A 25,873-nucleotide genomic window follows, 5' to 3' on the forward strand; every position below is an offset into this window, starting at 1 on the left:
GCTGGATAAGTTGTAGTCGTAACAACGTATGAAACAGGAAAGGGACAAACACGGATGAATCAAACTCATTAGTTGTTTCTCTAGACACTAATCCTTCACTGTAATATTTTAATGTTTATCCCTTTAACACTGTTGCTTCACATTGTCTGTCTGGGGACATGTTGTGAGATAAGCTGAAGGTTGCTGTAAAACTAAAATAAACTTTCTATTTTCATTGCTATTTTATCTCCTGTGAGGTACTTCCCGCCTGGCAACATGCTACTTATGCTATGAAATGTACAATTAGATATTTCCTTTTTTTTTGTCTCTATGCAGGACATTCCTGCAAACTGCTAACCAAGAACATGGGCATGCTTCTGATCAATGAAGACACTCTTGATGTGAGTATTTAGCTTCCTGCTTCCTCTTCAGATTGCCAGACCTGTCGGCTCCCATTTAAGATACAGTAGTTCCATGTATGGGAAAAATTCTTACTGAAATTACTTATGAATATTTTTAATAATCTTGAGGGTGAAAACTTGACTTCAGCAGGACATCGTTGATCGTAATTGTCCCCTGATCTTTACACACAGTCCTTGCAAAGCATTTGCGAAATCTTAACAGGAAGCCTCCCCAAAAAGACAACAGCCGCACGTCCCAAGTCAGCTTCAACATGTTTAGGAGACCCTGCAGAGAAGTCCATTGACCCCCAGCGGGAGAGCCTTGTCTGTTGTTTCTGAGACTGAAAAGGTTCCCCCGCTTCTCCAGCAGGAGAAAGCAAAGCTGGGGAGGCGCAGATGGAAGGGAAACTAGCCTGTGCTTTGCTTGTTGGTCGAGAAGGGGATGTGGGAGTTCAGAAGAGGTGGGGAAATTAGTGGGAGAGGGGGGGGGGGGGGGGGGGGGCGATGACGGACGGCCTTCACTCTGTCTGCCGGTCGTGCAGCGTGATAAATGAAGTTGAGGTAGAAATTCGGGGTTGGTGCATTCACAAAGCACACGGGCCGGCACTTTGAAATGTCAAATCCGATTCTGCTGTGGTTGAGCAGATGCTTACATAAGGCAGTTTGTTAAAACACAACGGGAGAAGCCAAGACCTGAGGCAGGCACAGAGGAACACCGGGCCTGGCAGCCAAGGCTGGTAATTCCGAGTGCTCTGGTGCTGCAGCAGAGAATAATTGAAGCATGCTGCGCTGCTGTGTTTATAAACGGTCGACGGAGAAGACAAAGCTTTAGACATCAGCCCACGTAAATCTTAAACTGAAATCCTGAATTGAAACTTGTTTTCAGGTCAGCATTGTTTAATCATTTGGTGAGCAGAGGGCACCGAGTGAGAATGGTTATTCACATTCTAGCATTAAAAAAAAAATCATTTATATTCTGTGTTTAATTACTGTAAAGTTAGGAAAACTGGCACGTTTTCCGGAAGCAAGTACGGTATGAAACAACTCGTGCTCAGAGACACACACGTCAGCACACTTCTCACGGAGATGGAAGATCCTTTTTCAGTGTGTTTAAAAGTGAGCCAGATGATGACATTACAACAAATGTCCAGATTCCACATGATGAGTGTCACGTCCCGTGGGCAGTATCATCCAAGGGGGGGGGGGGGGGGGGCTGTATCAACAAAGGAGCTCAGTCCTTATGGAGAGTGCTTGTGGATTTCTGAATGGACACTGCATGCACATTCCAAAACCAAACACTAGCTAGTCAGATCAGGCTAAACTGTTCGTTGCAGCCATAACAAAGAGGCTTTAGAAGGAGACATATAGAATTAGTGCTAAAATTCCTAAGTGGGAATTAGGAGGGGGAAATGGGCTCCTTATTTGAGGAAATGGCAAACTTTACTTCACTACGTGATGAATAGATTGTGCTCTAAAGTTCTTATAGAGCTGGAATGCTGTCTTAAACAGTGCTCGCACGCACACACACACACACCTACTCCCTCTAAGATGTCATCTGTAATCACTCTGTTGCTGCGACGTAGAGGCCGCCATTGTTGGCCCTGTGGTGCAATATAGATATCAAAACCTGTCTGTCCTCTCCCTCGCTCTCACAAACACGAAGCCTGCCCGCTCCTCTGCATCTCGTGCTGTTTTACAGACCCCTGAAGGGGTGGTTAAGTCCCGCCAGCTGCTTTCTTCGTCTGTCCTTCGCTGGCTTTCTCTCCTCTGTTAATCCATCATCTCTTCCTGTGCATGTCTTTCACTGTCCTTCTTTCACTTTTGCAAATATTTCTCTTCAGATGGGGTTACAGAGTTTTGTTATGCCAAGCATCATTGCGGGGTCCCCTTGGTACAATCTGCCTGCTTTGACATGGCTGACCCTGACACCTGGCCACCATGTCGTGATGATTACCGCTGTTTCAGCGTTGGGCTTGAGGCCTTGTATTGGGGTCATTGTTTTGCATCTGTCCATTCTAATCTCTTAGTTTTCCTCATCAGCTCATTCTCTCTCTATTCCTTTTTTTTATTTTATTTTTTTATTTTTTTTTACTACATGGATATTATTTTATTGCTATTCAGTTTCAACCCGGACTCCACATTAAATATGTCAAAAACGATAAGCAAATTGCCGTGTCTCAGGTCGTGGTTGCATACAAAAATATGTTCTACATTATTTAACCCCATCTGTGGGAAGGTTGATTCATTAATGCAATGATGATCTCACCAGGACAGTTAACCCTCTTGTCGTGAATTTTCATCATTGCGCTGGCGACTTGTCCCGGGTGTACCCTGCCTCTCGCACGTAGCCAGATAGAATAGACTCCAGCATAACCTGTGAGCCGTATTTTGGATAAGCGGCCTGAAGGAGAGAAGATAAATGAAGGAAGTGCAAATGGAAATAAAAAACATTTAGACATTTTCTCTGACGTGTTTTACCCCGAGACACATTTTCTCATCGAGCGAACGCGTGACTGTTCTTTAATTACGTACAACGGATCCATTTTACCTCATCTCTCTCTCAGCCCGACGGCGTTCGCTGCAGCCCGATGCTCAGTCATCGAATGTCATTTCGCTGTCGTACCGTACTTGCACTGTGCTCGCTATACCATGCCATAGTATATTGTATAATTATTATTGTCGTGACTGTTGGTGTCCCTTTTTTGTTGGTGCAGAGAACAAGGGAAGCACTCAGCCACCACTGCGGGATGCTTGGAGATGCCCTCTACAAGGAAAACGATTTTGCTCTTATTATCGATGGGAAGACCCTGAAATACGCCCTCACATTTGGAGTGCGACAGTATTTCCTGGACCTCGCCCTGTCCTGTAAAGCTGTCATATGCTGCAGGTATGATTTACACCTAAAACGGTCAAATCGACCCCAGACGATCAATCAAACTGACCAAAGGGAAATAATAAACACCGTGTTCTTATCTCAATGACATTTATGTACAGAGTCTGGTTCCACTTGAAATAAGTACCGGTAGTTGGAATGTTAAATATCAGCACGTATATGCAGTACAGTACTACTCACAAGGGGACGACATTTTGAAATACATACTAGTGAGACATCCAGTTAGGGATGCATTTAATGATTAATCGGAGGGATGATTAATCCACTTGTCTATACAGGGCAATGAAACTGCTCATTTTCTCAGTCCAATAGCCCGAAACCTAAAAATGTTAAGAACAAATATTGCGAATGAATGAAGGTTAACGTAGGTCTGGAAATGTTTACTTTAAAAATATTTACATTGAACCGAAAAACCTTTTGGCTCAAATATATTTTATGCCAGTATTTTGACAACTCTGTTTATAAATTTAAATGGTAACTTTTCAACATTATGCTTGTACAGTGTTGACCTACCAAGACCACATACATAATAGGAAGTACTTAAGTCCTTAAACAACCATGGCAGGGTCTGGGCTCAGAAGTCGGCACCATGTATTCAAAACAACAGCGAACCTTATTACTCAGCGTATTATGTCAAATTTGTATTTACCCTCCCCCCACCTCTACCTACCTTTGCCTTGTGCATACTCTGTGGGCACGAAGAGACACCGAGAGATGAATGAGGCCTCTTAAACCACAGAGAACATAAACATGAACAGTTTCACAGCTTAAAACAGACGTGCAGTTTATGACATCATCTCAATACACACTACCCCCTTTCCTCTCGTGCACGGAGAGGAAGCACTTGTGAGAGAGGCCACAGCCTTTCCTGTCGGTGAGGCTGTGAAGTCTAGTTTGAAGACTTGTAAACGAGTTAAAAGATACATCCGTTCCATCACAAGATGATTGACTAGTAAGAAAACATCGCTGCTGCCGGCGCATTTCAAATACACGAGTACCCTCATTGAAATGTTCCTGCAGCACGGTGTTATTCACACTGAATGCAAACACACATTTCAGTTTGCTCATGTCATGTGAATGACACATTTTCAGGATTCACCGGAATGCCCGGCCTCCTCACTGACATTTTTCCAAGAGCTTTCCTTTTCCATTAGGTCTCAGTAGCTCAGTGTAGCTCCTGATGTCCACATACAGCTACGACACTCCAACCCACTGTTATCCAAAGATAAAGATGAAGAGCTTTGGTTCAGTTTTTCATTTCATGAAATACCTAACGGTCCATGCGCTGCTGCTTTTTTTCAGAGTATCTCCTCTTCAGAAGTCAGAGGTGGTGGAGATGGTAAAGAAACAGGTGAAGGTGATCACGCTGGCCATCGGCGACGGGGCCAATGACGTGGGAATGATCCAGACGGCTCATGTCGGCGTGGGAATCTCGGGCAACGAGGGTCTGCAGGCAGCAAACTCCTCCGACTACTCTATTGCCCAGGTGAGGCAATCTTAGACATGGACTAAAAAGTCCAATTCCACAAATTGTCCTGTCCTTGTCTCTTCAATATAAATATTAGCGCATTAGCTTATACAGGGAAGTAGCAACACCTGTAGAACAGACATCTGACGACCCACACTTTCAATAAGACTAAACCGAAAGAGATTTGAGTTAAGTCATGCTTATATCACAGTAACCATAACGTCTGAATCTGTGCATGGACATAGGACACCCATAAGCAACAAAAGCCACAGAGTTCCTGTATCAGCCTCTGTTTTCAGACCGCACGCCACTCGGTACATCATGTTCCCATGACAGCCGGGGCTTCCGAGTACAGAAACGCAGTATACTCTGTGCTTCTGCATACATTCTCCATTTGAAATTGCCGTTATGTCTTTCAAAGACTGGCCCTCCTAAAATCCATTTAGGTCATATTCCTCCAACAAATTTACAGAAACACCAGACTTCAAGTGGTGTTTCTGTACATGCACTGTAATTTACTAACTGTGACTTGGCATCAATCCTTGAAGCATTTAAAAGCTCAGCATCATCCATCTTCGGATTGGTGAGACTTTGGGCCGAGTCACTTCTGCTCTCCGTCTGGTGTCGGCTTGTGTCTGTGTTAACTGATGGTTTGATCCGACCGTGGAAGCGGTCGGACAAACTCGGGATGCCACCATGCTGTCATTTCACCAAAAGATTACTGTGGTGATGTTGAAATGCAAGAAGATCTTCCAATAAACCAACGATTCTCTCTGGATTTCTCCTTAGTATAATCACATGTAGTAGCCAAAAACAGTATTCAAATTATTCAAGTCTCCTCAGGCCTCCAAATGGTGTTATAATTCAACTATTGCACTGATCCACGAGAGACCGATGCACCCCCCCCCCCCCCAAATTAATACTGCCTTCATCATTTAATGATTGTAGCATTGTAGCCTTGAAATTCCTGCAGTGATTTGATGAAAGCCTCATCTACGACGCCTCATCTGTCTTCTGTACAGCGTAATGACCAAACGCTGCTGTCTTTAATCCTGCAGTTGTTGCTGTGTTCCAGCACTGATCACTGATTATGAGGAACCGTTAGACAGAGTACAGGTACTGCACACAGTCTGCTGCTCTTCATTCATTCTTGTCATTTTCACCCTTTTACTCCTACACAGTTTAAATACTTGAAGAATCTGCTCCTTGTCCACGGAGCCTGGAACTACAACCGTGTAGCCAAGTGTATCCTGTACTGTTTCTACAAGAATATTGTCCTCTACATCATTGAGGTACGCTTTTCACGGCAGCGCCCGAGTTTCTCGTTCAGATCTGAATGCAAAGCATTGAGATTTTGGATGATTTGGAAAAGGAAAGGATTTGCTCGTTAGAGTTTCCGTGTTTGTATTTCCTTTGACTGGCCTTTTGCATTTACCTGCCAGTTTGTACAGCTCCTGTGCGATTGGTTTGAAAAAACAGGCGGGATTAGCTGAAAGTGCTAAATCTCCATTTAGTATTCATTACGCTTGCACATTAAAATGAAACTTAAACGCATTAAAACATTAATTTTAACTCAGTTCTTTGATTATTAACATTTAATTGTACCTTTACAGTTAAACTATGCTTTTCATAGCCACCCAACTGAACTTGAATATTATTGAAGGCCGGTCTGTTGGTGTTCGGTAGGTATGATGGAATTTGACAGACACCAGACCTGCTACTGATTGCAGGTTCAGAGCTATAAGTAAGAATGGCAGACAGGTTAAGTGCATCCTATCAGCAGCAGGTTTATCACTGGGGGGGGCTCAGATTTTTTTGAGCCAGAGCCCATGCACACTAAGTAGCAAGTTTAGCTCAACATGTTATCATAAAAGTCTAAATCCGATGTTGCTGCTTACTGTTGGATCACACTTTCACACATTTCTCTCAACTCAAATGCTTCCATGAATGTTCCTAACACAAGGAAATCAGTAATTAATGGATCTATTAGATTTGGTTATTCTATGTGTTGGAGAAAAAGAAAAAGAAAAGCATGGCTGCAAACATGGCTAAATGTACAGAAAAGACAGAAAAACAAATCATCCATAAACATTTCTTCCTGAGTCATGTTAAATACATTTTCATTGTCAATGTTGAGGACAGAAACCCACTTTGTTTTTTTAATCCATGGCATCAGAAATTAGATTATGTGCATTTAACTTGCAAAACCTGAAACCACTGGCGTTGAATTTATGGAAGACAATGAGCCCCTGTTCCAAACTGAGTGTGTATTATCCCAGCACTTAGTTTTTAATTTGGTTAAAACTCTACAAGGCTAGAATAAAAATCAAAACCGGGCCACTGAGGAACCAAACATAAGAAAATGGAAATAAAGGAAAAGAAGTCACTCGTTTTAAAAGTTGGCCATAAACGTTAGTGATTTACACCACGGGGGTGACCCAGAAAAATATCAGCCATGTTTTTAAAATGCCATCACCACACAAACTGACGCCGTCGTTTTTCTTCCTCCTCTTTCCGTGATCATTGTTTCCCTCCGTGACCTTCATTCTGGTTTATGTACCTTTTACAATCCAGCATATCAGCTTCTGGGTTACTGGGACAGTCACTGTCTTTGCAATTATTAATGATACTCTGAAATTAAATAAATTTCATATATTTAATGAATTTAACATTTGTTCTCCTTTCTGCTTTTTATATGAATTCTCAATGGATATTTATAACACAATCGCTTACGTTTTTTTAAAATTGTTTACCCATAATTTGTGCCAGACCACACCTCTTCTTTGAAACATCCTGGATCCCTTTTCAGAGCAGGTGTTTTCCTGCTCCTGGGGCATAATGTCTACTGTAGTTGCAGCTACAGGCCGAGCTTCCCTCAAAGAACGTAACTCCCCACCATCCTCCACTTATTCAAGGGATTCAAGTCGATAATAGGACTTTTTTTTCCCACTCTTTAGCCGCTTCAGTATTTCAAACGTTCCTGTTTTGTAAGAACCTTGACATCTAAGAGCATAGGCAACCCCAGGGTATGGGCATACAGGGCATTTGTTGCGTTAATAGGTTTACTTTTGTGCTCGCATGTTTTTCCTCATCGACTCCCAGGCTTCCTCGCAAAGAGAGAATCAAGAAAATTGACGGGAATTTTAACGTTTTTGTTCACAGCATCATTGTCTGATACATTGTTACAATTTGAATTCCAGGACTGGGAGACACGGGGTTTAAGCCTCTTTCGGCCTCCCTCTTTTTCCGCAGGGTCTTTGGTTCTTTTTAAGAGACAGGAGTTGGAGGGCCAAGGCTTCTGCAGCTATTGTGGAAGACATGAATGTGAGGCTAATTTAGTTTAAGGTTCTTGGAAAAGTTGTGTGATCATTCAAGATTTTCTGTGACTCACCGAGGGTTAATTGTGAGTCTGAAACGGTCACTCCAGGGGTTGATTGACTGGCAGCAGGAAGTGCTTTGCTTTCTGCATGCTGTTGACTGTGGTTAGTATTTCCTTATCAGTAAAAGAACAGTTGGGATTAAAATGTGAATTATGTTTATTGAAAAAAAGGAAAACACAATTGCTCAATTATTTCTAGAAACAATGCATTTTAAATAGAATTCAAATTTGTTTCAACATTATTAACTAAAAACAGGCGTGCATAAAGATGCATTAAATCTAAGTCTTTCCTTTCAAAAGGAAGCCAGAGTAACCATTCCAATGGCCAATCCGTCTGGCCACTCATGTTTGATTGACACATTTTCAGGGTGCTACAGAAGGGGGCTGATTGACAAGTGCCGTTTATGAGGCAATTGCATGAAAGCTCATTCAGATCCAGCTCAGTGTGGTGAGAGATGCCTTGGACTTGCAGAGTAAAGCATCCTGGCCGCCGTGCTTTGAATGAAACCACAGAGGCGGTGTCTGGCGTTGTAGAGCAGCGTTTGTCTGGAGCCCCACATATTTTCAGCACATTTAGTGGCTCCTTCTTTATGTCCCTCTGTAGTCTTGGCGTGCTTTGTGTATAAATTCCTTTAGCAATTCAGTATTACAAAGCTTAATAGCATCAGGACCCGCATTGTTAGGGGAAAAAAATCTCATCCACTCCCAACTCTCCAACCCAGAGGCTCTTTTAGACGAGGCCGCAGCCGAACCGCCTTGGAATCAGTGATTTCTGATTCACTGATGAATATGCAAAAAAGTCTTCTTATCAGCTCGCTACTGCCCGCTCTCCCTTTTCTCCACTCCAGCTTACCTCCATTACTGTTTTTCATGATGTTCAGTCAGGGAGAGAGGCCAGCCACACCCCTCCACTGACTGGCACTCAATGAAGAGAAGGAGAAAAAAAGGGGGTGTGTGGTGTGGGGGGGGGGGGAGGACCCTGCCTGGCTGGCTGGTACTTCCCCTAATGAGCAAATCAATGCATCTGTCCCTCAAGAGACGGCAGAGGGAGAGAGCGAGAATGTATTGGGACCCCAGTGACCAGGCCAAAACACTCACACAGAAGCGTTTACCGCATGCTATGAATAGGAACCCTTTTAAACGTGGTACAACAGCCCACCGCCTCTCATTGGCTAGAGCTGGAATTAATTCAGCCGTTTGACCTACCCGCTCGCCCCTCATTACCATTGCTTGAGCTGCGCTATCCTGCCTCATATCTTGGGCTTCATTCACACATAAACAAGGGCAGACCCAAAACACTTAAAACGGTTCCTGCTCTCCCGGCAGGTACTGTTATAACTCCTGATTTTTGTGGTTACAAAGCCACGTTGACTCAAATTGTGGGTAACATCCCACATCCAGTTTAAAACAGGCCTCTCTTGCAAAAGAAACAGCATCATGGTAGATTGCACCTGATGAAGTTTAGAGGGTGGGCTCTGTGTTGGGTGGGTGTGGCAGAAAGGGGAGGCGAGGGCTGCGGTCTAGGTTCACATGCATAAACACAGGCTTCGTAGATAGGAAACCATCCCCCATCCCGACGAGGGAATGAAGAGGGCCTGAGAGGTGGGGTGACAGACGTTCGTTTTCATGCATGCTCTTATGCAATTAAATGGGAAGGACCAATGGCAGGTTGGTATTGGTCATGCGGAGAGTGGCAGTACTGGGTGGGGCCCTCAAATGGGCTTTGTTCCAATCTGAGAATTTGCAGCAGTTCACGGCTCCATAATGAAGTTAAATGAAGCGAGGAAATGCTCGGCGGGCTATCGCCGACACGCGGCACCCCTGATACTGACTTGAAAGACACGACTATGAAATGTCAAACTTGAATGAAGGGATTTACTCATCACTCGGTGTCTGTGTGCAGGCAGTTTTTCCTCGAATGTTTTCTCAATTTAAAAATTCATTTTTTGCTAAATGTGTACTGTACTTTCTACTTGCACACTACTGTAGTTCATTCAGAGTACATGGCTTCTGTCCTGATCTTTGAAGCTACATTTTGTTTTGATAAGTATGAATAATCAAGAATCTGTGATAACCCTCCTCTTCACCCAACATGTGGTCTGCGTTACCCATCTCCATTTCCGTGTACGGCATCTCAAAGTCCCGATCGTTCAGCCCCGACTCTGCTCTGTAACTGATTAACCTTTCCTGTCACCCACTTTTCTTCAAGTATGTCAAAGAGGAAAATAGTGAGCTTGAGATATGGTTTTGAATATTAAACCATGTTTATCATCTTGGTTTGTCAATGAAAATGATAAATAATCGGGGGGGGAAATAACATCCAAAGTCTGTATTCTTTTCTGTTCTCTATTTGCTGTTTTCACTCTTTCTGTGACTTTGTCTCCCTTAGATCTGGTTCGCATTTGTCAATGGCTTCTCAGGCCAGATCCTGTTTGAGCGTTGGTGCATTGGTTTGTACAATGTGGTGAGTGTTAAGAAAATGTAATCTCTACAGATCCCATTTTAGTTATTTAACCTGTCTTGCTTTCACTAAGGACGGATTTGCAGTGGGGCCCCAAATCAGATCCATGTATTTTGTGACTGTCATCAACATCTTGAACACTTTCTCCTTTATTAATGAAGAGTTGTCAAGTACATATTCCCTCTGTTCCCTAACCTATGTATTGCATATGAAAAAACAACAACTCTGCTTGCTCCGAAGAGTGTATTTAGCAAGAACAGCTACATTTGAATGCTTAAACGGATGTGAACAATTCAGCAACTGAGCTTGCTGCTGATATAGGGAGTCCCACAGGGCTCTACAATGGGGCCACTCCTAATGAACTCATATTTCACCTGTCACGACTTAAGGAGAACATTTTCAATCTGGAAGTCGTCTCTTTCATACCACATTAAGCCCACAAGGAATTGATATTTAGTTTTAAACTGCTTTTCATTTCCGACTCAATTCAGTAAATATTACTGAATGACTGACGCGTCAAGGGAAATTTCCACTCAATTTTGTATCAGGTAGAAATGAAAGCAATTTGGGAGATACATGTGATCTTCTTCAAGTGAGAAGGACATTCCCACACCCATGCATTTTGAAACAAACCACCACATTACAACAGAGCCATTTTGTATGGCCTGAAAAGCCTTATCCTGAAACTGGGGGGAATTCCTGCAATTCAGTGGGACTGTGGGAGGCAGTGGCCTGAATCCACCCCTTAATGGAGATCTGTTTGGGCCTGGCTTTAAATAAGAAAAGGGTCCAGTGGAGCATGTCCTGTGGCCTGCTGGCGCTTCAGACCGGGGTCTGCAGTTTCCCACTTTCAGATGGGCCTATAGGGAACTTACACCAACTGACCTGTTGAGCCCCCAGCTACGCAATACCATCCCTCCTCACTCAGCACCAAAATTACACCGAGACAAAATTAAACTTGAGCTAGGGTTTAATACTTTCCTCTAGGCAAGAATATTATCGCTGTTTGCTCGGGTTGGGTTTTTCATATAATATGGATTTGTTCAGTGAGATCCTTAATAAATAAAAATTGTGAATGAATCCAATTGAGAATAAGCAATATTTTTTTATGAATTCTGTCACTGCACAAATTATGTGCTTTTAAATTTTTCGGGAAATTTAAATATTTGTACGAAACATAATAGAATCTGAATAAATGTTTAATTTACCAGCGTATATCTCTGTGTGTGCATTTTTTTCTTCTTATGCAGATATTCACTGCTCTGCCTCCTCTCACTCTGGGAATATTTGAGCGATCTTGCAGGAAAGAAAATATGCTGAAATACCCAGAACTCTACAAAACGTCCCAGAATGCTATGGGCTTTAACACCAAGGTAACAGTATACTCTATGCATGTTCTTCACGGCTTCATTTCCATGTTGTACATGCTATTTGATGAACTTTCAATTATGCTTAATTTATTTTAGCCTTTTATTTTAGTTATTAATTCTGTTAGCTTCCTTTTAAAACCTGGTTGATCTCTTTCAGGCTGTTGAGCCTCATCACTGGTAACATAATGTGCTCTCAAGCTTGTCCAGAGGTTGTCAGAAACGAATACACTTCTATGATCTTTTTCACACCTATGACTGCTCTCTTGTCTTGTAGCCAATCAACCTCACATTAATGACACGAGTCACTCCTGTTGTCTTTTTGTGTGGGGGCTGGTGCATCGTATTTCGCAGTGTCCCGGCAGCTGCAGTCAGAAGGATCTCCAGTTGTCTCTCGGTTTGGCCTGGCTTGACCTATTCTGTCTGTGCATTAGCTTTCCCCCTGCTGATAATAAAGATGTCTCTTCCTTTCTCCATGCCGCGCCAAAGCCCTGCACCCTCCTCACAGGCATGGTGACCCGTTTAGTGCTGCATGGAGGTGGATTAAAGACTGGATTGGCCATGGTGGTCTGGGGCAAGGAAGGTCAGATTGGGCCAGGGGCTTCAGCAGAAAGAGGGAACAGAGAGGGTGCTGTCATTACGTGACACCATTTGTTGTGGGAAATGATGCAATTTGTTTCAGTAAGGGAGTTGTTTGTTTTCAGAGCAAGGCTGTCAGATTGATTTCATCCCCGTCAGGACCGCACTCAATGTATGAAATTACAACAGCATTTCATTTAGCAGACACAATGAAAACAGATATTTCTTTGCCTTTAGTGTGCAGGTGACTTTCTGTTGGCCCAAAGTTAAGTAATGCCAAACTGATAGAAGTGTGTGTAAACCCCATGTAACTTGCATAAAGTTGGCAAAATATACAACATTTAAAAAGAAAAATGAATTTAGGCTAATAGAAATAATTGATTGCCACATTATATTCAAAAGAACCGACTGTTGGATTTGGCTCCCTCATAGATATCTTTGCGGCTGAATCCTGTCCAGTCGAACGGCTTGCAGATTTTCCCAACATTAACTTGCAAGGACGTTCAGCATTTTGTTGAGAGTCCAATCTTCTTTGTAGCTAATTCAACATTTGGCAGAAATTATTTAACAACTCGGGTAAATTAAACATTTGCTTGACTAATATTTTGCTGTCGGACTCCAAAATGTTTTTTTTTTCTTCTTTTTTTTTACAGCTGGTTAAAAAGGATTGCAAAACCATTATTTTGCTACCCTTGTTTCCTTTCTCTGGTACCTCTGATCTTACATGATGATCAATCTGAGTTCAGCACTCTTGGCAGTGGAAAAAACATTTCTCATTGTTCTTATCCCAACTAATCTCAGATCTATGTTAATAATTCTCTTTCCCAGAACAATATTTGCGAAATTAAAAAAACGTGACATTAGAAATTCACAGAAAAATAAACATCATCCGAGTTGTGGAACTGAATCCGTTACCTGCTTCGACCTGGAAAACTGAACAAAATAGGTCCTCTGTATTCTATAGATTAATGTAGCTTCAGATATTTCCTTAAATTATTTATTTTAATCATGTACTGGTATATAAAATACATTGGTCATCAAAATGCTGATTTAATTGTCCAAAACTTTGGTTGAAGGCTGTTGTAGGTTGGATTTTCCCTACTTTAACTTAACGGTTCTGTGCCAAAAAAGGTTCACAAAAGTATGCGTTTGATAGTTAGAAGCAAATGAACCTCAATTTTGTTTAGGCCACATTTTCCAAGACCCATAAATGATGACTCGGCCAGGTCAGCAGGTTGTTTTTGCTGGCTCGTCCACTCTTTTCCCTCGATATTTTTCCCTGCAGCTGGCCCGAGGCGAGGCGAGAAAATCCTGCAGGAATTTGGCCCCTCAAAGCCTGTCTTTTTGCACGCCTTGCTCTTTTGTACACAAGATACTGTCTTTGTGAATTAAAGCTGTTTGTGTTGTTGAGGTGAGGGAAGGGAGTGACTGTAGGTGTTAGAAACATGAGGCGCCGCTTAAAATGTGTTGCTTGTTCTCTTTCAATTACATATTACCAACACTTGAGTCACTCTAATAAGCAGAATAAATGCATCTTAATGTGGGCACAGGAATTTCTGCAGTCTACCATCATCACCTCTTATACTTCATACTCTCTATTTTTATTTGTTATTTTTTTTACTTTCAAAATGAAATGACAGGAAGCGGATGGGCAGCTCTGGAAATATTTGGCTCAATATTAATTGCTGGCATTCATGTTATTTATTTTTCTCTCTCATTAAAGCTAAGATCCACAAAGGACAGAATTATTTCAGGACGGAGCAGGCATTCATTTAATGGAGATCCAGAGATCCCTTGGATACAAGGGAAACAGAAAGCGCTGGTCCGGTGAATGGGAGGATCCCACTGTGATAATTGATTATGAACATTTATTGATTTTATTAGCGTTCCTTATTTTTAAAGCGGATCTTGGGCTTCCTGTGCCCTCACGGTGTTTGGTGATAGTTAAAGCGGAGGCTGATGGAGACCCAAGCTTGCAGTAGGAAGCTAAATTTCATCAACGTGTGATTATAATGTCGGCGATGGTTCGGCCCATGTTTCAGCACAGAGATGGCGGCGCACGGCTCCGCTTTGGCCACCCCCCTTTAATGGGTTTTGTGTGCACAGTGGATGGGTGAAGTAATCCGGGAGGGGGATGGCTGTTGTGGGGACAGTGTTTAGTCGGTTGGAAAAGGCGAGTAGGTCACGCCGTTGAGGCTAAGGTGTGTTATAAGGGCTGAAGATGTTTTCAGTCACTGCACTCTCTCCTGCTTCACTCTCAACTTCTTCTTCATTCTTTTTTTCCTGTATTTGTGGGTATTTAAAGTATCTACACAATGTACAGCAGTGCCAATAGCCGGAACCTGTGGAAAACCTGAGAAATTCCCACTTTCAGGGCGACCGGTCTGTCTTTCATATTTCAGTGACAGGTTTGCTGAACTTGTTAAAATGGGTGTTTATTAAGAAAGTGAGCCCTGAGCTTTCTGTCTGCCAAGCAGCGATGATTAAAAAGAGGCCAACGATTGAAATATGTTTTTTTTTTTTTTTTTCTGTTGTGTTTTTTTTCTCCGTCAGCTGTTTACTCTCTGGCCTTGACACATTTTCAAGTCTCGGCGTTAACGGCCACGTCTGGGCCGGTACGGGAGAGGAAAAGGGCGCACAAATGTTGTGATTTTTTGGATAATAGATTTCATGGCTGTTACACGGTACATTGCCCATTAGTGTTATGTTTGGCACGAGCTTTGAATAATGTAAATTTGAAACAAGGTGGTTTTGGTGTGGGAGTATTGACTTAAAAGTCTCATCCAAAGTCGGCATGCTTACGCACACAGACACACACGGTCTGCGGTCCACAGCATGATTTTCCTGGCCCTTAATAATAGCCATGAAAACAGTTTAATCTCTGTCAGGCCTGTCAGTCTCTGTGTGTGTGTTTCTATACTCATTTCTGCTTGTTTAGGAACCCTTGACATTTATTTTTACACCAGGTAAAACTCTCAAATGAAAAGGGCCGAAAACCAAATGAAATAATAAGAGGAAACGCTCATGCTGGCAGTCCGCATATTAATGTTGCATGGTCTTTTCATCGAGACGAGGACATGCATTTTTCAGTTGCGATTTTTTTTTAACACAAGTTAAATCCTCTTGCTTTTCATTATTTGTGCATTCACACAAACACCCCCCCCCGAACACACACACAGAGGATATACAACGTGTCTGTCAGCGGGGTGGCCATTCAGCACGGAGGCCCTGACAAAACCGCCACTTACCCGAGCGCTGGGCTGGCACAAAGGGCCTGGGTCAGGGGTCACTTGGAAGGCTGGAGCTCACCGCACTCTTTTCTCAAGCTTTTTCTTTTTCTTTCTCTCCCTCTCACTCTCTCTTCTTGGAATCTCTCACTGCCTCCATACCCCCCACTCTTCTCTTCCTCCTCCATCCATCTCCACTCTGTTTTGCAGGTCTTCTGGGCCCATTGTCTGAATGGGCTCTTCCACTCCGTCATCCTTTTCTGGTTCCCCCTTAAAGCCTTCCAGCATGGTAAGTAGCTCCCAGAGACTCCTCCACAGCTCTCGTTGGATGAAGAGGGAGGACGGTGGAACTCACATACTTTGTCAGAATTAGGGCTCTCTTCAAACATCATGAATTGCAAACATGTGTGTGCGCTCCTCCAAGAGCGACACACACTAACAAGCCTTTGTTCATGTTTGCATGCCATGTGTGCACAGTGTGCTGATATTTTGTGCCGTTTTTCTCACTTTTGTCATGACTTCAGACAGACACATTTCCCAGAGGATGAATCGTTTTTATCCAAAGAGATCGTCGCTCTTTTTGTCGGAGTAAATACATTTAAATTGACTTCACAGAAATTTAATTTAGCCATGAATCAGTCGTGCGTATTTGTGCATGCAGAGACGCGGGGTTTCTGTGTGTGAGTACAGACGGAATGGGGATCTTTTAAGTAAGTCTTGGCTGGCCAGTGCAGAAGACCACACAAGCTTGGGCTTGCTTCCCAAACAAAGGCACCAAGCCCCTTCATTCTGACTGACAGGCTGTCAGCAAAGCCTCAGTACACATGAACATGTGATCAGATTGAAAGAAAGGGAGCTTTTCTTTCATTCGTTTTCCGTTTTTTCCCTTTAGTTCTTCTTTCTTTCTTTCTTTGCAGTTGCGTATTACTAATATTCAATTCATAGCTCCGAGCCAAATTTGTAAAGTCAGTTTGAAATATTATACCCGTGTGATTTTAATACATTTTGAATTTCATAATGTTGACATTTCTGGGTAGTCTTTTCATTTATTCAGAATTTAAACATTGTTTAAAAAAAATAAAGATCTGCTCTATTGCAAATTAACAAGAATGACCTGATGACCTTTCTGTCAATTCTTTTGCAAAAGACAGCATTAACTTTCCATCCCCTCTCAAAGAGCAGTAAAGGAAGCAAAATTGAACTGTGGTTTTCCAAATTTCACACTGGGATGTACTGAAAGTAAAATCCAGTGTGCTCTCTGGTTGTTTATACCTCGATCACCTAAAGGAATTCTGCATGAAACCCAAGAGCAACAGCTTTCGACCTAAACTTCTCTTGTTGTTGATTCCCTTCACAGATACGGTTTTTGGCAATGGAAGAACTCCAGACTATCTCCTCTTAGGGAACATGGTTTACACAGTGAGTGCACAAATCTTCTTCAGTCAGTGTCAGTGTTTCTGCTGTGCTAAGCAGTTCTCAAGTCTTATCCAATTTCAGTGAATAAATATTTCTACTTCCTTGTGCTTCGTTTTAATCTGCTGAGCTTTTCCAGTTTTATACTGCACAAACGGCAAAACACAAATAAACTGGCTATAAATTGAAATAATGTGATGCAGCTCCCATCGTTTTAGCACCTCATAGGCACGTTCCTGGTTTAATGTCGGGGTCATTTCTGTCTCCTTAGTTTGTTGTCATCACAGTTTGTCTTAAAGCGGGCCTTGAGACCTCGTCCTGGACCATGGTGAGTCGATGACTTTTGGCAATCTTCTTATGTCGTTGTTCCTCCATTTTTACATGACCACTGGTGTTTTTTAGGGTTTGTTTCCACTACGCTTGTAACTATAAAATCTAGCGTATTTAAATCTAGGTAAATTATAATGAAGCTTAAATGTGTGTTAAATCCAGAGGTTAATCAGCTTCACTCACCTTAATATCCTCTGATTCTCCACTTACAGTTCAGCCACATTGCCATCTGGGGAAGCATCGGCCTGTGGGTGGTGTTTTTCATTATCTACTCCTCATTGTGGCCCCTCATCCCTCTGGCTCCCGACATGTCAGGAGAGGTAATCAGGCTAGCATGTGCTCACACACATACTTACTCATCTACACTCCTGCAACGGCTTCCCAAAGAAGCTTCTGCTGTGACCGTCTGTCACTGACAAACCGGCACGGCCTCATAATTCATTTCACACGGATGTCGGTGGGAATTTTAAACTTGCCACAGACCTTTGTAAGGATAGCCAGAGGGGTAAACTGTCAGACCTCTGGCTTGTGTTGCGTAATGACTTAATTGAGCCAATTAGCCCAGTGTTTGTGTTACATCACCCTCCCTGCCATCTGAGTATCCACAGGTGACACTGAAACATTGGAGTAGTTAGTTTTACAGCGAAGCATAGACGCGTAAGGATCTATGGGTTGATGTACAAGCAAATGTGCAAAAAGCGACCCTACGTTTAGTAACTACATTTCTACATTCTACATCTACATTCCTTGCTTTGATATTGTTCAGTTTTTAGTTATTTGCATGTGCACACTGGCTTTCTGGGCCACCGCAGGTGGTTAATGGGGACCTTTCAAGCACATTGACATTTCTCAATGAATTCTGGGAAAGGGAATGAGGCCTCCTTTCATTCGAGAACAAGAACACAGTAGGAAGTTATTTAATGTCGAAGTCTGGTGCAACAAGGAATGCAGTCGAAGAAAATATTTATGTAGGACTCCTTACTTGTGTGTCCTGTTTGAGATTAAGGTCCTGGTAATTGGAGATTGAGTGAACATTTGAATTAATTCATTAGAGAGCCATTTGATTGTTTCCGGGAGTTCATTTCTTTGCCTTAGTCTTGGTGATCGGTGGTGATATCGGATAGGAAAACTTTAAATGTGTGAACAGCAGCCATATCAGGGAAACTCTTCCTTGTTAAGAAGTAAGAACATGCATCGCATCCCAAAAGGTAAATAAATACAAGATATACGTGTGCACAGTTAAATTAAAGAACGTTATTAAAATAAACAAGGGCGATCGATTGGTTTCCTTTAAGATTAAAGGCTCTGTTTGTTCGGTTTTCTGATGAGATTATCATGAATTCCATTTATTGTTTTATTGCTCCTTATGCAATGATGTAAAAACAACTTATCGACATGTCTGTTCCTTAAATCTTTCTGTAGCGGCCAGTCAAAACAAACATTTCCAAACCAAAATTTCATTCTTTCATTCATTTTTAACCGCTCTAATCTGAAATCTGGGTCACGGGATCCATCACTGGCGCCTGTCCCAGCTGTCTACGGTCGAGAGGCCGGGTGCACCCTGGACAAGCTGCCAGTTCATCGTAAGGCCACACATGGACAGACAATCATTCACGCACACACTCACACTTACGGACAATTTAACGTAACCAATTCACCTAAGCTGCATGGGAGGAAGTCGGAGAACCCGGACAGAACCCACGCAGAGAACGTGCAAACTCATCACCGAATGGCTCCAAGTTGGATTTGAACCTGTGACCTTGAACCTTCTCGCTGTGAAGCAGCAGCCCTACCTACGGAAGCACCGCGCTGCCCAGACCAACAGTTTTTATTTATTTTTATTCATGCAGTGAAACATCGGGCTTTAAAGCTCATTGATATCTGGAGTCTTACATCACTGACGGCATGACAAATTACATTTCAGATCACACGGTACAAACGACACACACACAATGGTAGCTGCACACATACAAAAACTGGTTCTTATATTGTGTGCGCAAACACACACACAGGCCTTGGGTGTTTCCGTCCCCATCTGTGAAGTCCTTTGCTTTCATCTACGCCCTGCAGCGCTCCACCAAAGACAGTAATGGTGTCCTGTGGGTACTCTGTAACCCTATGCCCCTGCCCAAACTCTGGGATGCCAGTACATCATCATCATCAAACACGGACACATCTCTCCGAAACCTGAGAAGGCATCAGAGACACTTGTAACCTCTGAAGAGCAGGATTACGCTCGATCCTACCGAAGCCACACGTTTCTCCACCACCTCCTCCCTGTGTGCTGGAATCGTATTTTTGTTCCTCTCTGCCCTTCCATCTATTTTTTTTTGCTTGTTCTCCTTTACTTGTTGCGTCGTCCTTTTTTTTTCTTTGCCCCCCCCCCCTCCCTCTCTCATTCTGCCTAAGGGCCAACAACATAACAGACACCAGAACTCCATTCTCCTCCTGTTTCTGCTCTCGCTCACTACCCGTCTCCAACAGAAGAGGCCAAACGGCGCTCGGCTTCACGTGAACGCATTCATCAACGTCAGCCTGAATCCTCTTCGATTGATTGACTAGACAGGTGCGAGAATCATCCCCAAAACATGCACACAGAGTGCTCGAATGCCTTTCAGAGGTACTCCCGACCCGGTTCATCCCATTTGCGCTTCATAAGTCTGACACAGATATCAGCAGTAAATTTCAGATTGCTGTGTTGAAACGGTGTTATCTCCGCTTCACCTCGGGAGACGTCTCAGGTAGGCTCTGATACGCAGGCCTGCTGACGTTCCCCTGCTATCATTGCAGCTGGCCTCGGTACAGTTTACCCTTCTCTCTGTGCTTATCCACACACACCTTTGCCGTTTCCTATTTCTGCATCGACAGCGGAGCCACTCTCAGCCAGACTCCAGCACCTGTTGTCATCACATCACAAGGAATTCACACTTGACACACGTGCATCAGATTCTCTTACCCCGTTTCAACTCGGCGATAAAAACAGATTTTCCCAGAAAGCCGTCATTTGTTCGGAGAGGTTTGTTGGAATCAGAAATGTAAGCAGCGCTCCATGCCAGCCTGTCGGATGTTGATGGGATTAAGAGCAGGAATGAATGGAAGGACCAGGCGAACGCCTCGAATTACTCATCTCTGTTTGCAGAAAATTTTAAAGAATTATTCATATTTAAGGGCAGGCTAAGGGTATCCAAGCACATTGTTATTCGCAGAAATGATGAAAGTGACGATTTGAACTTACTGTTGCTGACTAAATATTAACCCCTAAGGTTTTACGGTTCTCTATCCATTTTACGGTTCTCTATCCGACCTGGGGAGTCATTCTTTGGGTGAGGACGGGTTTTGTTTTGGTGAGATAAAAATGTGCAGATTCTTCAAACACGCTGAAGGAATTACCGGTACTGACCCATGTTCATCACTGCTGTTGACTTGGCTCCTCCGTCGTGCTTGTGGAATCCGTCTGTTCCTTTTTTAAGACTCATGAGCGTGTCGTATGGAAGGTTTTGTTAAACTCCTGTAACTCCCCCCTGATAATGGTTGATAAGCACAGCAATAACTAACTGCTCAGTGAGAAGGTTTTAATCTGCTGAACTCACACTGTAAATCCTGTGTGCACAGATTCCATTGCTTGCGTGTATTTTCTGTATTTATCAGGTGACACACAGAAGAAAGAAAGTCTTTGTTGAACTTGTGGCGCTTCTTGAATAATTGGACATTTGCTGGATTTTTTGAATTTATTCAAGCAAGGAGGGAATTGTGCACTTAGAAGTTGAAAAACAGACTTTAACAACATAGGTTGTTCCTTCTCCTTTCAGAGCCGCAGATACAGGAATGGTGCATTCGTGAAGCTCGCGTTTAAATGTTAGGCCTTCTCTCTTGGACATCGTGCAGTGTTTTTTTTCTTTTCTTCTGCTGAATATTCAAGTAATGGATTACTTCAGTTGACATTTAGCATTACAGATGCCAGTCTTCCTGGACAGGAACACATTTCTTCCCTGTCCTTTTCAAGGAAATGCCCAAAAAGTTCAAGGAATCGGGTCCTTCTGTAAAGTTGGACTCTAGTTTAAAATCCTTATTTCAACAGGTCAAATTTTGTGGACATAAATAATGAAGCCTCAACCCATGAATGCTGTACTTAGAATAATATTCCCAATCTGCTGTGTTGCCCACCGGTGGTTGGTGTGAATTTTGTGGGAATCTCAAAGAAGAGTTAAATTTACATCTAGATCATAATCGAGATAAGGATTATTTGGATCAAATCCAGATCTGGGATCTGGGAGGCAAAACTATAGCTGAAGGGGTTTTGTTCTTACCATTTACATTTGGAAAAGGTGGAACTTCATCTAACAGCATAAACGTCCAAGCATTCTATACGTGTGTGCGTGCGTCGGTCTAGCCCTATGTCTGCTCCGTGTATGCGTGTGTGGCCGTGATGGGGGTCGGTGGCCTGTCAAAACACACCCCTCCATGCCAGCGGACACTACTGTCTGTCCAGCCAGACAAGTTTATTAGTTTGCCCTGAAAATACAGGCCCACTCCCCAGACCTCTCTCACCCCATCCAGCTCCCAGGGGTCCCCTGGTATGAGGCATAGCAGCCGTCCACCAACACTGCTGGCCCCCGCTCGTTGTCATGGAGCCTTTCCAGATGCCTGAAGGCAAACTTTTGTTGATTGTAACCGGGCAGATTTATTTGGATTGTGAAACTTTGACGTCAGATTAAACGGTGAATTCATGCATTTTACTTCGGTTTAGTCGCGGTATTTTGTTTCCATGTTATAGTTGCTGCAGTTTTTACATCTCTACTTAAAGGTTAATGTTGACACATCGCTATTTTTTTTCATTTATCATTTATGTGCATAGTTTGTGGCTCACAGTTATGTATGGTGACATAAATATTGTCCTTAGATTGAATTTGTGAAAGACAGATTTATTTTTCATGCTTTCGTGACTTTGATCGTGCAAGCTGGGTCCCTGGTTTATTTTCCTAAGGCTCTCAAGTCATCTTAAATTTCCCCATTAAAATAGGTAATACACAGGATGAAAATGAAAATAATTAAACTGACTCACGAGAAAAAATAAATGTGTGTAAATGTTTCCATCAGGACAGCATAATTTCCAGAAAATTGACATGAAAATACCCCGTGCTTCGCTGCAATTTTCCCTCATCTCATACATTTACAGCCTCCAGGCAACAGAGAAACGCTCCATTCATGCATGTTCCATCCCAAACTGTAGGAAAAAGCCATTTTTGATTTCCTGTCATTTGGGATTTCCTTTTCCCCCAATGTTTTGTCAGACATCAAAGTCAATTTGCAAGTAATGGTGAACAGATTAGCTAATTTGAGCAAACCTGGCTGCTTTGATAGCTTTGACATTGAGGAGTGTGTGTGTGTGCGTGTGTGTGTGTGTGTGTGTGTGTGTATGTGTGTCTTAAGGGCCCTGACTGTGTCACATTACAGGAAAGGACACTGTCGAGGGGCCCCAGTAGTTTAAACAAGTGGCACATTACAATGCGAGGAGCGCAAGTTTTGCACTTTGACATGTAATGACAGAAAGTTTCAGTGCAACGGTCCAAAACAAACATCACACAGAAAGCTGAAAGGATTCACCCCCATCGAGATGACCCGCCGATGAAACACTACTCTGATCTGAACCCCAGACAACCTCCTCTATCAGCCACTGGTTTTTTTTGTGTGTGTGTGTGATTTATTTCTCTCATGAACTCGATGCGAACATTTATGTGCTAAATTAGACGAAAAAAAAACCCATCAGCACATTGTTTATAATTCAGTGGTTGCCAGGCAATGACTCAAAGGAGTTGCCTGACTTCAAGTAAAAATCATCTCTGTGAACTTTTAGTCAACTTGGCGAACAACTTAATCATTTTGGTCTGAATTTGGCAGTCAAACTCTTACCTAATATAATGATTACAGACTGACGGCCCAAGTTTTTGGTTTTCACTGCGAAACGTATGATTTAAACAATGTGGACCTACAAGCGGGTGTTTCTTTATCTGCTTATCTGTCTTGAAGAAGAAAGTCAGTCGCTCCATGAGCTCGTGCTTAGACACAGCCTTGCTTTTTCTAAATGGTAACTTTGGCATGGTAGCATGCTTCCTATGACGAAGCTAACTGATGTTAGCAGTAAAAAAAAAAAAAACTGAAACAGTTTTCTTTCTTCCTCTACTGATTTAATTGAAATTCCAGTTTTGGGAACCAACGACGGCATTCAGAAATCATTTTCATGCTTTGCTAACAATTGTTATCGCTGCTGACACCGACTTCGCTACCTGGATATTAGAATTTTCTGTGGAAAATCTCTGCAGATGTCATTCTTGGAAAGCGTAACACGCAGGCATTGAATGCAGATGATCACAGTTTCTACGCTTCATCGATTCTTCATTAAAAAGCGCCTTGGATCCTGTTCCCGCGTCTCCTGTCACTTACTGACAGGAGCTCTCGGCACAGCGAATGGTCAAGCTGTTTTCCTGTGAAAGAGATACTGCTGTCGGAATACTTCACAGGTACTTCCTCCACCCCAAAAAGGCGGAGGGGTGGAGGAGAGCCAAACAAAAACATGGTGTCATTTAGTCACGGAGGATTAACCCACTTTAAGCAAGTTATGTGGACCCGTCTACTCCTTATTTCCACAATCATGCTGTTTGTTTTGGGCTGCCTTTGTCATGCATGTTTTCTATTATGTGCTCCTTCAGAGGATGATAAAGGCTGTTCTTTATCAGGTGTTCCTTCTTTTGAAGAGCTCCTCTTGTTATCCGATCTGTGGTGAACTCTGCATTGTCTACAGTGACTACAGAGTAAGTGTGTGTGTGTGTGTGTGTGTGTGTGTGTGTGTGACAGGCAACCATGATGTTCACTTCAGGAGTCTTCTGGATGGGCCTGCTCTTCATCCCCATCACCTCTCTGGTTTTTGACGTGACCTACAAAGTGTGAGTCTCCTCTTCACTCTCCTCGCTCATCATCGCTCCAGTATACATCAGATTCAGGAAATTCCTCCAGAATCACAAGCATCTCCTGAAGAAATTCCCTGCTCCGAGTAATAGTTGTATGGATTTTAGGGGAGTTTGGCCGTACCATTCTGCTAATACGCCGCTGGAAATAATAGCTGCTGCTCCGGTTCTGATTGACATTGACAATTTTAATATCTGTCTCGGAGGGGTCTGTTTATCTATGAGGTATTGGCCATTAAAACATATGGTTTAATTGACAGGGTGAAGAGGGTGTGTTTCAAGACGCTGTTGGATGAGGTCCAGGAGCTGGAGGCTTTATCCAAAGACCCAGGCGCAGTGGTGCACGGAAAGAGGTACAGCTGCACACCCCTCCAGCACCCGGGTCTTTGTTCTACTTTATGCATTTGACATTTCTTGACCTGTTTTGGTTTGAAGGGGAACAACAACAAAAAGTCGTACCCGAGGCAGGTCAGAGCTAAACTGATCAATCCGGTTATTCGAACTCTCTCTAAATATTGACTGCATCTAAATTTCCCACCCAGCCTCTTCTCTTTAAATTGGAGGATTTGTGTTTCTGAAAATTGCCCAAAGTGTGCTTTTTTTTTTTCCAGATTCTTATTATAGGTGGAATCTTAAAGGTTATTCTGGACAAATGGTTCCTGACGATGGAGACGTGCAAAAGGAGAACCACAGAGTTATGGCATAGCTTAATATCAAATTTAATCATCCATAGCCTTCCAAAAAAAGCCTAAAAGAATTCCAAAAATACTCCCGATTCCAATGCCAACAGCATCCCTATGTGGAAATAAGAAATCTTTAAATTGCTGCTAAATTGCAGGAGTTTGACTGTAATATCAGTAATCATACTGCTCGAGTAGATGTCCACCTTTTCTTCCTTCAAAATAGTTGAACGTCTCATTTTCGCGCGGCGCTCCCCCTATATTAAAGCCATTTATTATAAAACCGTATTGGCTTAACCTGGTCTGCTGTGCTCTCTGGGGGCCGAGGCCTGCAGCAGTCATCAACATACAGCAGATCAGTGTGAGATCTCCTGCTGGTTGAAAGTGATCTCCCTGCCTGGCCACTGTCCCAGACCCAGCAGGCTGCACACACACACACTCGCGCACAGACACACACTCACTTCTATGGAAAACCAAAAACACTTTGCGATACAAACACACGCATAAATAGCCAATTCTGCATAAGTGCATGTTTAAGGAGCCGTGCATGCACGTAAAGACATTTATAGACAACTTGTGTATGTACTTCTGGCTGATGTGTTGTTTCAAATATTTTGCACACACACACACACACACACACTGTTCTTCCTGTCCTCTCCCTACATGGAGTTTGCACCAGCAGGTAGCAGCAGTTGGCAGCTCCTTCCACTGCGGCGGTGCTTTGACACAGGCTT

The 25,873-nt window shown here is 42.9% G+C and overlaps 1 protein-coding gene across 1 annotated transcript in view; it reads left to right on the forward strand.

Moving 5' to 3' along the window:
• The window catches only part of atp8a1 (ATPase phospholipid transporting 8A1), a 65,125-nt gene that overhangs the window by 35,236 nt on the left and 4,016 nt on the right, over nt 1-25,873 (forward strand). Inside the window, exons 25-36 of the mRNA XM_068740468.1 lie at nt 316-380; nt 3,095-3,267; nt 4,576-4,759; nt 5,923-6,033; nt 10,510-10,584; nt 11,832-11,954; nt 15,965-16,043; nt 17,112-17,173; nt 17,439-17,495; nt 17,710-17,817; nt 24,350-24,438; nt 24,720-24,812. Coding sequence (XP_068596569.1) covers nt 316-380; nt 3,095-3,267; nt 4,576-4,759; nt 5,923-6,033; nt 10,510-10,584; nt 11,832-11,954; nt 15,965-16,043; nt 17,112-17,173; nt 17,439-17,495; nt 17,710-17,817; nt 24,350-24,438; nt 24,720-24,812 — 1,219 coding nt within the window. The remainder of the gene's footprint in view (nt 1-315; nt 381-3,094; nt 3,268-4,575; nt 4,760-5,922; nt 6,034-10,509; nt 10,585-11,831; nt 11,955-15,964; nt 16,044-17,111; nt 17,174-17,438; nt 17,496-17,709; nt 17,818-24,349; nt 24,439-24,719; nt 24,813-25,873) is intronic.

The sequence above is a fragment of the Brachionichthys hirsutus genome, chromosome 6 (assembly GCF_040956055.1).
Source record: "Brachionichthys hirsutus isolate HB-005 chromosome 6, CSIRO-AGI_Bhir_v1, whole genome shotgun sequence".
In the NCBI taxonomy this organism is placed as follows: Eukaryota; Metazoa; Chordata; class Actinopteri; order Lophiiformes; family Brachionichthyidae; genus Brachionichthys; species Brachionichthys hirsutus.